This window comes from Eutrigla gurnardus, assembly GCF_963514095.1.
Source record: "Eutrigla gurnardus genome assembly, chromosome: 2".
Lineage (NCBI taxonomy): Eukaryota > Metazoa > Chordata > Actinopteri > Perciformes > Triglidae > Eutrigla > Eutrigla gurnardus.
Genome location: NC_139916.1, coordinates 19635305 through 19651993, shown reverse-complemented (window position 1 = coordinate 19651993; position 16689 = coordinate 19635305). Strand labels below are relative to the sequence as shown.

The following is a 16689-nucleotide window of genomic DNA, read 5'->3' as shown; positions in this document are numbered from 1 at the left end:
TGGAAGTCTTCCATTATGTCTTTTGTATTTTAAAAGTTCTCAATTCAGAGCATATGTATTGCCTCCACAGTGCTCTCAACATGGTGACAATAATGGCAAGAGAGTATTGCTACAGTGATATAAGTAATATTAATGTTACATATCTTTGACCACGATGATCCCTGGAGTCATATGGAATTATTAAATGACATGTTTGCGGACTTACTTTGCCATCTTCCGCCTCATCGCTCTGAAGTGGGCTGGACAATTATATAAATCCCTTTCAATTTTTTTTGAAGATTTTCTCTGGTAATGTCATTAATAACAGGAAAACCTCAAGTGCTGTTTTTTCCATCTGTAATCTCTCTTACTTTCCCTCTGTTTCCATGACAGTTAGCGCTCACCACTAGCAACCTGGACTTCTCTCAGCCTTGTCATCTTCATTTGTTCTCATCACGGCAGGACGAAGCTCTCTACCATTACTGCTCTCTACTTTAGCATTCGAGTCTGAGAGGCTTCTACTATCCTTTCAAGCCGTCAGCAGAAAACGTTAAGCCAGACCTCATGCTGTCAAGCCGTTCATTTAAATTGACAATGCCTCACATGCGAGTTACGTCCGTCAGCAGCACTTCATTTGGCCTTTTTTTTCCGCTGACCCCCATTATTAGATCTATAAATCACACCCTAATTTGACACTATGCCTGTCTCCAGTTTCAGAGGCTCTTTCCCCCCAAATAGGAGAGTCCAGAGTGATCCTCGAACAGATGAAAGCTGAGTGCTCAGTTGTTCCGTGAACTCCTGAAATCATGCACTTTTAAGGCTGTCACCAGGAATCTGCCCTCAAAAGCACATAGATTTCTCTTGGTGGACAACTTTTATACCAAATTCATCAAAAACACCCATTTATGTTTTTCTGTGTGATACTTTGAGCTTCAGAGTAAACATTGCACCAGTTGTGCACTCCAACATTAGACTGTTCAGTAATCGGCGGCTTCATTCGGAGGAATGTTGGATATGGGACACACCTTGCCAGCTTGTTATGACATATTTAGTCTAGAAACACAGACTTTGGGGGGATCCAGCACCTGAAAGCTGGGTAAAGCTTATTTCTAACAATAACGTCATCTTTCACATTGTGTACATCTCCCATCACGTACTCACTTCATGCTCCAGACACTCATCAAATGGTCCCAGTCAATCTTCTCTTGCAAATCCCCTAAAAACCTTGAGCACCGTCTGACTCTTCTCTTTTTCACAACCATAAAACTACAGAAAACACATGCTTTGTTTCACATTCTACACCTTCCACTAAATGAACTCATCGATCCAGTAAGTATTTTCTGCTGAATTGTACCAATGTTCAAGCAAACGTTCCTATTTTTAGCGCTGACATTGTTCGATTGGGACAATTGCTGTTATTTTCATAATTTACCATCTTGCCTCTTCTCTAAACAGTTTCATTTTAAATCCACGTCACATCGTTCGAATGAATGTATCATAATTGGTATTTTCCCCTTGTCCTCTTAAATTCCAGTCAGCACTAAATCATCTTCATGTCACTGCTTTAAATTCCAATGGATCTGCAGCTTTTTCCAAAAACCCAAAGCCACAAAAAGGAGGGAACAACTCTCAGAAGCCTTTTCCCACAGGGGTTTGCAAGTGCTGGAAATATAAAGAGCCGCACAGTAGCAGACAATGCTCACTTTTCAGTACTTGTAGCTGTGTTTAATAAATCATATAATACAGTAATATACAGTATAATACAGTAAGTTTAGCTTTAGTACTTTTTAATGGTCATGTGAGTTTCACATATCTACATGTTTTATACCTTTATTCCATACTGTTATAAAGATATAAAACCAAATCCAGTTAGTGTTACATGGGGATTCCTCTAAAATCCTTTTTGTTATTTCCTGTCAAGTTTCATTAAAGGCGCTATATGTATGAATGTGGCCAAAAACGATACTACACTCAAATTCAAAACACTGCGGCAAGTCATTTCCCGCCTCAAATGTTTTCAGAAACATGCTTTAGTGTGTTGTTTAACTGTAAAATGAGATCGTTTGTGGCCCGGCCGCCATGTTGGAAACGGCAGAGCGAAACCCAAGTCCCGCCCACTTCGCAGGACGTCTATCCAATTGATCCAACTTGAACACAGAACCGCCCACTCGCCGGTTCGTGCGGCGGTCCGTTGCGTCCACATCCGTCGCTGCCGGAGTTGGTGTGTCTGTACCATTACTCATTTTGATCGTAGAAACAAACGTTAGCAGCACAGCTCGTAACAGGACAGTGCTAATGCTGCTAGCGTTAGCTTTGCTGCTAACATTTGTTTCTATGATCGAAATGAATAACGTTGTTACTCGACAGTTCAAAGTATTCGAAATGTCCATCCCCGTCAAGCTGTGATGCTAACTTAGTTAGCCAAGCTCAACTTACCTGTCTAGGAGAAGAGTAGCCAATCCTGCATCCGATTTCAAATTCCTCTCAGCTTTCAACTGTCTCCACCGTTCTAATGCATCCCCTATATAGACCCTCGCTTTGCCTCGGTTTTTATCTTGGCGTTTTTGTGAATCTTAATGACCTCTTTTGGGTTTCGTTGCCTCTGCCATTGTAGCTCAGTCGAAACTGGCAACCCGTGGTTGCTCGGCAGCTGAGACTCTACTGACTGCAATGATTTGTAGACGCTGGTGGGTGGCGCCACGTGCCAAAACATGTTTTCAAAACATAAACATGATTTGCGGTCCGCAAAATAATTTTTTTAATGTGAATATTTTGGCTGTACTGTTGTTGTTGGTGAGTTCAGTATGTTATATGATCATTATTCCTGAGTCTCTATGACATATTAGGATGATTTTACGGCCAGTTGCTTTAGATTTCTTACATATTTAATTCAGGAATTTCTGCATTGTGCTCATGTATCTTGATTTTCATGTTGTTAAAACTCTTGAGTAATGCTTGTCAATCACCATCAGCAATGAAGTAATTATAATCACATCATTTAAGTACTCCGATGCAGCATTGCACTCAACTGAGAAGGAAGAAATATGTGTTCAGAGGAATCACTGGAATGTAGCACTGGGACATGAACATGGGCATCGCACAAAATCGCCAGTAAAAGTTTCAGCAGCATATGTTTGTTTTTTTCCCCAAGTGTATGAGGGGAACACGCTTTGTCTTTTATATTAACCCGATGTCCAGCGTTGCAAAGGAAGGACAAAACAGAATAACACCGAGGGGCTCTCTCTGGTGTCATTAGAGCAAAAGTAATTCCTACAACAAATCATTTTTCACGTCTTCTTGGACTGTTTCCTTTAATCCTCAGTGCGTCAACAAGGTTTTCCCAAAGCTCAAAGCAACCGAGTCATGAACTTTGTCTAAAATGCCTTTTGCTACGGGCAGTAAAAAACACATGCTGACAGCAGTGTGAAAACATGGCACGTGTGTGCAGAGCTTTCTCTCTCCTCCAGAAAAGGCTTATGGCTCAAACATTTTATCTGACAACAAATAAACTTGTTCTCTCAATTATAATCAGTAGATCAGATTGTGTTGCCTCGATGATGTCGCACTATTAAATCTGTTTCCTCTCAAACCTCGGTTTGGTAGAACTGCCGACAAATTGGTTCAGTCTTTTTTGTTGTTGTCCTTTTTGGGTTGTTGAGCAGGCAATGGAAGAGGAACTCTATGTGTGTGATTTTCAAGCACTTCCCCTCACAAATTCATGTTCAGAATGACATTAGCCTGTGACCTTATATATTTAAACTCAAGCCTGAACCTCAGAGGGCGATTATACGAATGAGCGTGCCTATTAAACAACTATAATACAACACTGAAGTCAGATTACATCTAGGACTTATTTCAAATCAAATACAATGTTTAGTCTCATTTGCTCCCCAGACATAAGCACATATGAAACTATTTTATAATGACGTGCTTTCTCCGGATCATCAGCTTCATAATAGTGTCTAACGAGAAGGGGTCTCTGACTCAGAGCATATGTGGGGGTTCGCTCCGTGGAGAGGATTGGTGCTCTGAGGTGCAGAGCAGCACTGGGTGGGTGCTGCTGGGTGGCTCACATCGTCTCCTGGTGGCGGGGATGAGTAACACTATTTGCTGTTCTCACTGAACCGGGGACAGATATATAACTGGGGCTTGAGTGCTGTAGTGCTGGTCATTCCGATTCTTAACAGACATGATTTTGGACCTTTGGATTTCTGGATTTTCATTTTCATTTTTGTTGCATTCTTGTAATGTTTAAAGTCCCAGAGTTTTATTTTTATTTTTAAAGTGAATATAGATTTCTGCTCGACAGCCTGCTACTCTGGAGTTTGGTTTTGTCTACGATATGATCAGTGAGGTGCGCGTATTTTAGAGCCCAGTCCCGCTGTCTTGTGCGTCCACTTCGTGGATTTCTACACTTTAAGTTTACTTTTCTTTTCATCCATGTTTCACATCAGCTGAAATGTTTTCAAGGTCCTTCGGTTATTTGAAAATGTGGACGATTGGCGTTCAGCCAATCCTCGTTCGTCACTGAAGGATCATGTTCTGAGCCTCATCACACCACACACCCTTCTGACTGGACACCTGTAAGGACTCACGGAAGACTTTGCCACTCAAGGAGCTTTAAATGACTCTTTTGGTTGCATGACTGCGCAAACCCCGACGCATCCGCAGACCAAGTGGCCACGGCAATGGAGAGCGTTTCCAACGAAAGTGACTTGTGGCCGTTGAGCCAATCGTGGCGGAACTCGAGTCTCGTTAACGGCACCGGCTGGTTGAACCAGACGAACCCTCTGAAGCGCAACGAGGAGGTGGCGAAGGTGGAGGTGGCCGTGCTGGCGCTGGTGCTGTTTCTGGCGCTGGCGGGGAACCTGTGCGTCCTGCTGGCCATCCACACCACCAAGCACAGCCAGTCGCGCATGTATTACTTCATGAAGCACCTGAGCATCGCCGATCTGGTCGTAGCGATATTTCAAGTTCTGCCTCAACTTATCTGGGACATCACGTTTCGTTTCTACGGACCCGACATCCTGTGCAGGTTGGTGAAATACCTGCAGGTGGTCGGGATGTTCGCCTCCACCTACATGCTGGTTCTGATGTCGGTAGACAGGTGTCTGGCCATCTGCCAGCCCCTCCGTTCTCTGCACAAGAGAAAAGACCGTTTCTATGTCGTCTGCTCGTGGGTGCTGAGCCTGCTGTTCAGCATCCCGCAGATGTTCATCTTCTCCCTGATCGAGGTCGGCTCGGCCGGGTCAGGAGTCTACGACTGCTGGGGCGACTTCGTGAAGCCCTGGGGAGCCAAAGCGTACATCACGTGGATGAGCCTGAGCATATACATCATTCCCGTGGCGATACTGAGCATTTGCTACGGCTTGATAAGCTTCAAGATATGGCAAAACTTTAGACTGAAGACCAGGCGCGAGCAGTGCATAAGTCTGACCCCCAAAACCTCCAAATGCAACACACTGGCGCGCGTGAGCAGCGTGAAGCTCATCTCCAAGGCGAAGATCACGACTGTGAAAATGACTTTTGTGATCGTCGTGGCGTACATCGTCTGCTGGACCCCCTTTTTCTCGGTTCAGATGTGGTCCGCGTGGGACCCAGCAGCGCCCCGCGAGGGTAGGTCTACATTTCAAGTTGAATATCACGGTGATTGTGCGCCAAAGCTGATGCAAATAATGTCACTATGCACCAGAAACATTCTGTAACACTCAAACACACCAGGGCACCGACATGTTTCTATCCTTGTGCGCATTTGGAAATGAATGATCTGATTAACTGCTATCTCTCTCACTGTGCGAATCGGTGCTCTTTACGCACGAGGATGCCTTTTTTTTATCCAGTTGGATCAAACTGAGACAACAAAAACACAATTTTAAAGATGGATTATTGTGTGTTCCTCACTAAGATGGACCAGGCATCGGCTTTATGGCCGGTCTCTGCTGTTTTAGTGTCAATTTACGCAGAACTGAGGACAGACTTCAGTGTCTGAGCTGAAGATCTGAGCTATAATATACGCACGCGTGTGTGTGTGCGTGTTGAAACACATTATAAAAAGATGCTGCTGTTTCCAAATTGACTGATTGGTCTTACACTAGACAACTAATCTTACTAATCTCAAGTTTTCAGATGGCGTTTGTGGGAAAATAGAATGCGTTTTCTAATTATGCCTAATTATGTCAAATTCTTAAATGATGCATAATGTAATACCCGTTATGTGGTAAATGAAAACTAGTGAGGGCCTTTAAGTACAAAACCTGATTTTCCAAGTTTCCCTCGACCCCCCTCACGATGCAGAGACGGCCTGACGACTAATCATTAATCATTAGTGTGCAGGGGGCGCATTGGAGTCAGTCGATGACATTCAACCGCAATAGCCCACTAAGCAGCCGTGGTTTGTACGTGGTCCCTATATCCATCGATCCGCTGGGCCATAGCCACACCCACCTAGTAACAGCAGATCTAATATGCCAATTACTTCCACTGTGCCTCCTTCCATAATGTCATTGGATTTAGATAGAACTATAGGGAAAGGCACCGTTTAAGAAATAACCTTTTGAAATGTTAAGATGTGTTTCATATAAAAGCTATAATATGTGTAGCCTATATTAAAGACATTGTAATCCAGAGAAGTGAAGAGCAAATCTGTTTAGAGCTTTTAAAATGAAGACTGTAAAATATGTCTTCATCTTTTCAAATACAATACAAAAGCTGTTTTCCAAACAGTTCCCATGCCTTATAACTTTACTGTATTTCCTCAACCAAAGAGAGAGAAGAGAAACATGTTATACAAAAACAGAATGAAATGAGTGGAGGGTAAACAGACTTTGGTGTTTCAGGCTTGAGTCTTGCGTTTTGCTTCTGTGGGTTTATGTACAAGTTTCCAGCTGACTGCTTGTGTGTCGCTGTCATCCTCGTCAAACTGCTTTCACCACAGCTACATACACTTGGGAGCTAAACCGGTGCAAAATACACTTCATTCAGTTCTGATTCAACACTGAGGAAGTGTGTTTTGCTCTGATGCTGCACCTCACAGCAATATTCAAGGTTACAGTAGCCAGAAACAGAGCAACAAAAGTGCTCCAGCCCTTCATTTTCGGTGTGTGGCTCAGTGCAGGGAGGAGGTAAGTGTCTGATGGCTGTCGTCCACGTGACTGTTGCTGAAAAAGGCCAGAATTGGCAATGACACGTGCCGTGTTTATTTACAAAAGATAGGCTGGAGTGTCATCTGCGTGTGTGTGCAAATAAAGTTTCCATTAGAGTCAGCAACGAAAGCCCAGGCCGCACAGCTTAGAACAGAAAGGCCTTCCTAAGGGAAGAACCACATGGCAAAGTGTTGCAAACACTCATGATGTAAACAAACCGGACCTATCAGAACTATTAGGTAAAATGTTGTTGTAGTAATGTAGTCAGTTTAGAAGAGCCAACAGTTTGTAAGAATGCATTAAGAATTCTAGCTGTTGGGCTGCTGAATCCGGTCTGTCCCTTTAACAGTTTGTGTTGAGGTGAAAGATTAGCAGCCAGCGAGGAGCAAACTAATAACGTGTCACTGCTGATTATGAGGTGACCTGCAGAACTGTAGCAAATATTTAGATAGCAGCTATCTCAAACCAATATTGTGATATTACATGCTGTTAACAGTCTTCTTTATTATTCAAATGGTATACATACATAACATGAAAAGATTATGAGAGGACTCCAGTTATATTTCTATGGTGCAGGAAAAAAATCAGCCATTGTGCCAGCGTGTTTGTGAGTGAGAGCCATCGTGGATAATGAGTACAATACGTAGGTAAATGCCTAATAAAGACATCTGTTTGTCCAATTTTCATCATCAAACGAGATGACGCTTCAACATAAATGGATGTTATAAATAATGGTGGCTGTCTGTCTTTAATAGGCCACTCAGCAGAGAGTCCTACCCTGGTCCCCCATTACTAAAGTAATCATGTCTTCTGTGTTGAATGACTCATAATATCCTGCTGCAATCAACACGATGCATCATTTATGACAGAGGTTCTCAAAGTGGGGTCCCACATTTGGTCCAGTGGTGATAAGCGCACACTGTTTGAAATTTCAACCCTTAAATACGATGTCCATATTGAACCTATCGGTGTATTTTTTTTAGATGCATGAACAAAAAGTCAAATTACTTCATCCCTCAAAGTTCCACCAAAACTAGATTTACTGTGAAGACAAGACGTTTACCATTTTCAGCACCCTATTAGACTTATCGATATGATTTTTGGAAATGTCAATGTCCTATTCATCTCAGCTTTGTGACATCAGCTGTGTCTGTGATTAAGTATTGGACAGCCAAACAGATTTCATTATGTAAAGGGCAGAAACACCTTCAGGATAAACTCAGACTCTGACACAAGCTCCCAAAAACAAATCTTTGAGCTCCAACGTCCTGCTCCTGTCAGCCTGGTGTCCTCGGAGGCTGACTCACACTCCGTGTGCTATTGATTTGCATCAAGTACATTTACATTTACATTTAGGTCATTTAGCAGACGCTTTTGTCCAAAGCGACTTACAATAAGTACATTTGTCAAAAGAAGGAAACAAGGAAACCACAACGAATCATTGCCTATAAAGTAAGAGCTAAAAATAGAACAAGTGTTAGATCCTCATCTGAGTAAACTAGTAGTTCAAGAGCAACAGTGCTACGATCAGAGTGCTATAGGTAAGTGTTTTTTTTTTGGGGGGGGGGGGGGTGTTAGTGGGTCATGCTAGTCGAGGTGAAGTACTTGATGGACAGGAAGACCAACGATCAATTTCAAGTTTTAGTTTAGTTTCTCTGGCATCAGTGTACACCACAGAGGGCAGGTAGTTGGGATTACCGTGGGACATGCTTGGAGTGGATTTCATAGACTCTTACCAATTCTAGAGGTAATATGTGCCTCGTCATATCTGTGGACTACAACACCTGTTGGGTTGACCCTTTGCGGAAAGCACCTGCAGAGTTAATGTCTAAAGAACTCACCCAGGAAATCCTCACCAGGTGAGTCCCAGATTACATCCTCTTGAACCAGGGACCCAAGTTTGTCTTTGCAGTGTTCAAAGAGACTTGTAATACAAGGAACCTGAGACAAAAAAAGGACTTCCACATATCACGTGCAAACTAACCCCACAGAGAGAACCAACTGGACATTCAAACCATGATGCTGAAACGCCTATGTTTGATTTGCACTCAACTTTGCTGTGCATGAAACCGCAGGTGTCACACCTACAGAACTCAATCTGGGCAGGACCATCAGAGAGGCCCGTTGATGTGGGATCCTTCTGCAATTTCACTAGGCAACAAAAACAAATATGAAACTTCAGGAACTCAAAGAGAAAGACTAAGAAAGTCTGGATAAGGGACCCCTCAGACAACGACAAAACTACGACTTGCTGTATGTTCCACTCCTTGCTCTAAAGCTGAAAAAACCTTACTGGAAATTTGGCACCCAAATTATCGTGACAGCATTGGAGATCTTTTGTTTATTGTCTTTAACAGAGATCTCTTATTGATTTTGTATGGGGAAGAGGATTTACTTGTATGGGGAAGAACTAAACTGAACCAGCGGAATTCATGTTGTGTTTATTGCTCAATCCCCGAAACAAGATGTTGAACTTTAGACTCTTTATTTTTGACCTATATTATTTTGGGGCTTGCCTGAAAAGGACTGCTTTTCTTTTTTTTTGTCACTGTGATCGTTTGCTTGAGAACTGTGTACATTTGGTCTGGTGGTTTAGGGAAATTGGATCATGACTGACTGTATGGTACACTGGTTGAGGTATAACTGTAGGGGATTACCCTTAAAAGAACTCAAACACCCCAAGCAAGGCAATGAAAGGCAAAGAAAGACCTCAAATATCATAATACATATCACTTAATGTAAATATGAAAATCACTACAATGCTTGTTTAGCTTCAGGGGATCAATGATCCACAGTTTAAGAGTCTATTGGGGCGGCTCAGTATCAGCCTTGACAGTCAGACAGATGGACCACCCATGGGAATGATATCGTGTGATTCATTCTTCTTCTTTCAAAGACGCAGTCAGCTAATTCAGTAATGACTGATTGGTAGTTCCTCCCATCATTCAAATAAGATCAAGGCTCTGCTCTGGTCCACCCTGATAAGGACCAACAATTGGTTGGTCGACTCCAATCAAGCATATTCCTCCATCCATGTCAGCAGCATTATACAGTATATCGCAGCAGGTTGATGCATGGCTTGTTTTATAATTTTGCCATATCAGCTAGTAAACTAACATGTTTCATGTTTACAGTTTGTAGAATGTTTCATAAAATTAGCTTTTTTTTTGTTTAGGTTCAAATATAGTTTCTTCATTTTTCTGAAAGATTACAATGCAGCAGTTATCCAAAGGTAGATGATACAATACGACATGATAGGAGTGTAATTAAATGATCTGTACCGTAAACTCATGTTTTCATCTCATGAATCAAATCATTAATGGCTGATGATGAATTATTTTCAATCATGCGAGTGACAGCCGTGCCCTTACAGAGATCATTTACGCTGAACCATTTGGTTCGGGCTCGGGATCTGTCATTAGAGACAACATGAGAAGGGCAGCCACGCAGACCGATTAGCAATCAGTGAGAAGAGGTTAAATACGGGATACAAGACAATAACATGAATCCGAACCTCATTTGCCAAATGTCACTTGGATAGTGGAGTTGACGAGCATAAATGTCATCCACTGTGCCACTGTGGATGACATCGCCACGCTGCTGTGTGAGGAACATTTTCACCAACAAATTTCAAACCGGGATTTGCTTTGTTTTAAATAAAAATGTGTACTTTATCGCTTGTTTGAAAAGGTTGCAATTTGAAATAATGTTGTGTTTATTTCTCACTCTTGACCTGCAAGTACTATGAAACTCTTTCTCCATCTCTGATTTCAAAGACAAATAATCCCATATCAGTAGGTTGTAATTTATGATTTAACTGGTTCTATATTAGCAGAAAATGGCAAATTGGTGACGGGAAACAAGACTATACAAGTCTATAGACTTGCTAGCTGCTATGTGAGGCTGTAGCTAACGTCAGCATGCTAACATGCTGATATTTCACAGGTCATGTTAGATACGTTAACGCACTGAGAGTCAGTTTCCTGTATCTGTGTCATGTGGGTCAGCAAGGAGGTTAAACCATTTGTGTCTCGGGTCCAATAGAAGACAGGAAGTGTGTACCACTGCATAGCCCCCCCCCCCCCCCCCCCCCCCCCCCCCCCCCCAATAAATAAATAAATAAACTCCCGTACTGACTTTTAACAGCTTGACATGTTGCAGTCTGGACCATAGTGGCAGATTGACTGATCAAGCAACATAGCCATCCCTACAACCACGTCACGTCTAAACCGTCAATCTGCAACTTATTTGAATCAAAACTTTCGCAAAGAAAACAAGCAGCTGGTTGGTTTTTGTTGTCACGCCACCGTAACTTTCCTCTCTCTCTTGTCTCCTGCAGCCATGCCCTTCATCATCTCCATGCTGCTGGCCAGCCTCAACAGCTGCTGTAACCCCTGGATCTACATGTGCTTCGCCGGGCATCTGTTCCAAGATCTGAGGCAGAACTTCCTGTGCTGCTCCACTCACTACCTCAAGTCATCCCAGTGCCGCTGTGAGCGCGACTTCGACTCCAGTCACAAGAGCAACTCCTCAACCTTCGCCATTAAGAGCACTAGCAGTCAGAGGAGCATTACACAGACTTCCACCACATGAGTAGGCCCGCTTCTCCCCCTTGTCTCTTTCCCGTCCTGCCTGTCACCACATGCCGCCGCCCATAATATATTCATCTATTCTACTCCTTCAGCTACCTCTCGCCCTGCGATGTGTTGCTGTTCCCCTGAAGGGGAAAAAACAACAAAATCTTTATTCTTTTTTGAACAGTACTTATCAGTGTAACATGGAAATGATATTGTGAAATAGAAATGTACATACATAATATTATTAAGGGTGTGATATGTTATTTACAAAGAGATGGACGTTAATGATGGACCAGGCTGAGTAATCTTTATTTTTTTCAGTTTTTATATTATTCTTGTTCAAGTTGTACAGTATGTATTTGCATATGTTTAGTGCAGAGTAAAAAAAAGAGAGAATATTTTGAAGCAGTGTCAAACCTTGCAACCACGCTATTGAATCAGTTGTTGTCACCAAAAGACACCAACGCTTGTGAATCCTGTTCGTCTGTGTTATGAAGAAATTGCTCACCTGTTATAAATATTGTGTACCACGTTGTTCATATTCTTGGCAGAGGATTTTATACATGTCAGCTGTTACTTGATGTATTATTAGATGTGAGATATCATTGCTGTCACTGGTCAAGATAAAAAGCTTGAAAAATAAATAAAGTGTGAAAGCAGCACAAATGACGACTTTATTCTTCACACCTTGCTGATACTCATTAGATCTCCTGTTGCCTCCTTGGCATGGTTGTTGAAAGTGTTCAGAGGGGGGGTTTGTTGATACTGAATCATTTAATTGCAAAAGTTTGGCAGCACATTGAAACTTTATACTTCCTGTCCAGCAACAGGACGTTTCATGAACAAAAATGTGTTACTGGGTTGAGATCTGGAGACTGCAGAGCAGGAGTGACTCATTTTTCTGTATATATCTCATAATTATAGCACATAATTATCTTTGTCAATAATGAGGAGTGACCTGAATACAAAAAGAAGCAACTCTATTATCCAGCTCATCCTGGTGTGTTTTATCACTCTCCTACTTTACTCTGTTCTTGGGATATGTACAGTATACAGTATGGGATATATGAAACTAGTTTCATTAAGAAGATAGGTTACAAACTCTATACCCTCTACTTATGGTTATTACCAGACTATTCAACTACATTACACTGCAAAGGGGTTGCTTTGATTGTATTACTATGTGCCTTACATGAATAATTGATTAACTTAAATGATCTTATTAAAGTAATATTCATAGTTATAAATATGTGGAGTTTGTTTCCCTTAGCCTTGATAACTTGATTTTCATTAAATAAATATGCAGCAGTGGAAAATATATCAGGAGAAATCATGAAAAACATGAATCCATTAAAGGCAACAATTGGCACTAAAATCTTGCATCAAAGACCTTTGCTATGCATTTCATGACCAAAGGTTATGAGTATGTTATGACAATAAGCATAGAGGGCAGTATATGAAATACATTTTTTTAGTAATCGCACAAGTTTAATGAATCCTTTACAGAAAGCAGAAATTAGATACATTTGTGAATCATTTATTGCATTTTGGTTGTGTTTTTATTCATATCCATATTCACAGCCTCTGTAGGTTTTGGCAAATAAATCACTCTTGCTTGTCCATTACACTGCTTTCTGCTGTTACACATTCTAACTGTGCATTTCCTCACACAATTAAGAAAAAATGAGCTGTCCAGGAACACGCACACTGCGGTTATAAACAAAGAAGGGTGTGGTGACTCTGAATCATCACCATCTCAGACACCACATAAAGACACGACAGCAACCTCTAGTGGGTCGCTGCAGGTTGATTGGAGTTGACAAAAAATATCACTGAAACACAATTAAGAGAATCTTAAAACGTATTTCTTATAATGTAATGGAATCACAAAAATAATGTACTTTCAGTCAAACACCGAACCAGTGGTGCAATATGGTTATTATAAGGACAGTTTCATTGATTGTAAAGCATCTTTAGGTTCGTTTCAGCCCATGTAGAGTGAACCTTTCCTTACTGCAGGTGCACAATAGCAGCAAAGATATCATACTTCTCTACATAATTACATTGGGGTCTTATAGAGAGGTTTTCACTGTACTCCATCAGTAGTTATATTCCTACTTGTTGACTGAAATGTGCGGTTAAGAATGTTTAATATGCCACTTATCAGATAAACATATACAATAATTCTATTAGTTACTGTGGAGTCATCAGAAATTACAAAATAATTCTGTAGAGAAAACATTTTCAATCCCTTTTTTATGGTTAAATCTTAACGTAACTTTTAAGAATGGCCAAATGTACTGTAATGCAGCATTGTCCACAGGTGCAGCACTGTTTGTTGGGGAGTTAATTTAATTCGTTGTGCATGAGTAGCTGTTGTCTTTGGCTTTTGTGATACAAAAAAAATGAGGGCATACAGATCCTCGTCATGGCAAGCAGTCCTCTTCTCCCTCAGCGAGGAGCACTGGGCCCTCAGGAGTGCCAGGCTGTCACCAAACAACGCCGCCTGCTGCAGCTGTCGCAGAGCTTCTGGTGGCAGAGGCACACCGGACATGTCGGGTCAGGGGACTGAGAATGGCTGGGTGGGGAACAGCATGTTATGAAAGGGTAGGAGGAGTATCAGGGAGTAAGCAAGATACCAGGACTGAGCTTCGGGTGTATAAAAAGATACGGCACTTCATCCGACCATACTATAAACACTGGCGTGTGAGTTCTTAGACTCTTTGCGCAATACAACACGCACACTGCTGAAGACCTTTCCCAGGGCTTCGAAGAAGGGATCACAGAAGGTCTGGATGCAGAGAGAGTAGATGCGGCTGATGCACTGTGACTCAATCAGACAGCTCTTGATGCAGGGAACCACAGCCCAGATGTGGCAGAAGGAGATGCATGCGAACAGGAAGCCCCAGAGCAGAGCAATGGGGATGCCGAAGACAGCGGACAAGATGCGGTAGCACCAATACTTGGACACAGTGAAGGTGTGTAGCTGAGCTTCCACACACCGTCCAGGCTGTGTGTACCATCGGGTTCTGCGATGACGTCCTCAAAGTCCACCTAAGAGGACATTTAAAAGAGACTTTGATCAGAAAGTGCACACAAAGCTGTGTTAGGGTCACATCATAGAGAAAGGGTTTTGGAGTGGTTTTTAATGCTGGATCTAAATCACCCTAAATGGTCTATTCCAACCACACTTTTTTAAGAATCAAAGTTCAACTCATAAAATACAACATAGCAGCTGTACAATGGTTCAATCTGTTCCCAGTCTTCAATTTGTCACCTGATCCTTTGGAAAGGCTCCGTCCCATTTGAAGCTGAGAATCAGCTATTAAATTCCTTGACATGACATCATCATAGTCGCATCGTAACGAGTCCGTTTCCCGTCGAGACATCAGCCTGAGATCATCCTCTGAATAAATGGCTCCACAAGGTATGCCATACTTCACCTCAAACTCAGCAAAAGTCCCCCAAAGCTGGCAAATAACTAACTAATTAGGTATTCATTTATTTATATATAGTAAGTATTTCTTTACTGGTAAGGCAAGGAGAAAAAAGTTATGTGAGAAGAAAATGATTGCATGGATAAGTAATGTAAATCTAAAAATCGTTCCGAACTGAGCCTGATGACACTAAACATGCTCTACTCATAACTGATCAAATGTTTCACTGACCATGTTTACATGAACCCCCTTCAAGTCAAACAAAACATAATCTGAATGTTTTTTTCGGTCCACGATAACATGGCAACAATCGCTAATAAACAGTAGTCGAACCTTAATAAACCACAGCGGCACAGTGTATCAGTTTCACACCCTTCTACCCCATTCCCAAAATAAACTTTGGGTTCTGCACAGGCAACTGAAATAGCTCTTGGTCTATTTAAAGATTTCCCAGACCTGTATAATAACCTGTTTGCCTGTCTTCTTTCCTATACCACTTGTATTTATTCTTCTCCCTCTGCTTCAAAGACAAGGTTATGTTGTTAATCCTCCCTGTGACAGGGCGGTGTCTCCGTGCTGCACAAACCTTCACCACGTCTTCATTGATCTGCTTGGGATCTCTGTTAATCAGATCAATTTCCTTGGTGTGGCTGTCCTTCACGAACTTCTCCTCGCTGGTGTTGGTGTTGTACTGGTACTGATCCGCCATGGTGGGCCTTGCAGGTCGTGGACGGGAGACGGGGAGAACGAACCTTCCTGGATCAAACTGCACGGAGCCGCTTCGGTTCACTTCTAAACCCCTGTATCACCACTGTGACGCTCCCTCTGGCATGCCAGAGGACAGCTGCTGCAGACATCCTGGTAAAAATGGAGGCCTGACCCCCACCATAGGCGCACGCACACACACCCACACACGCACACACACACACAGTAGGCGCACACACAATGTAATGCACACAGACAGAAAAGGCATGCCTTAAAGGAGAACCCAGAGCTGTGTCACATTTCACATAAGGTTGTGGGGCTAACATGGGCAGGGTTTACACAGTGGCACGAACTTCCACCACACAGTGAGGCACTACGCACAAACCCTCCGGCCCTGACTTAAGGTGGGACACGGTGTTTTGCGTCACAATACTGAACTTAATTTGAAAAGCTAAATTGCACAACAGAAGACAGACAAAAATGATACTCAATGTCACCGTCAGTACAAGGATAGTACTACTCTGTAATGTTATTGTAGATTTACAATCTTACCTTAATTTGTCATTCGGGAGGAGGGATATGAGTCACATTGAAATACACTTTACCGAAGCAGGATTTATCAGCTCACCACCTTCATCGTGCTAAACGATGTAAGTCAGGTGGTGAGGTGGTTTGTAGATATCGCCTTATTTGTTGACATGAAGCCAGTTTGAAAAAAACTCTACCGTACCTCTTGTCTCACTGTAATCAGTTGACTTACACTCTATGGAGTAGTAATATTGTGTTGCAATGAGAACTAACTTGTTAAGAGAAATGGGCCTATATTGCATGTTAATATATTTGCAAATG

At 42.1% G+C, this 16689-nt stretch overlaps 2 protein-coding genes across 2 annotated transcripts; one reads left to right on the top strand and one right to left on the bottom strand.

The window, feature by feature from the left end:
- Window positions 1–4111: 4111 nt before the first annotated feature.
- On the top strand, window positions 4112–12940 carry oxtra (oxytocin receptor a). The gene is made up of 2 exons (XM_084021202.1): window positions 4112–5595; window positions 11461–12940. Exons 1-2 carry the CDS (start codon window positions 4668–4670, stop codon window positions 11712–11714), a joined length of 1182 nt encoding a protein of 393 aa, XP_083877328.1. The 5' UTR covers window positions 4112–4667; the 3' UTR covers window positions 11715–12940.
- A 307-nt stretch (window positions 12941–13247) lies between these two features.
- cav3 (caveolin 3) lies at window positions 13248–16054 on the bottom strand. The gene is given in 3 exon segments (XM_084021218.1): window positions 13248–14680; window positions 14683–14752; window positions 15722–16054. Coding segments are annotated over 3 exon segments (498 nt in total). The 5' UTR covers window positions 15845–16054; the 3' UTR covers window positions 13248–14375.
- Between the last annotated feature and the right edge of the window lie 635 nt (window positions 16055–16689).

Excerpts from the sequence above, each read along its gene's own strand:
- oxtra (XM_084021202.1), top strand. The coding sequence starts at position 4,668 with ATGGAGAGCGTTTCCAACGAAAGTGACTTGTGGCCGTTGAGCCAATCG. Across the intron at positions 5,596-11,460 it reads CCCAGCAGCGCCCCGCGAGG|CCATGCCCTTCATCATCTCC; the intron begins GTAGGTCTACAT and ends TGTCTCCTGCAG.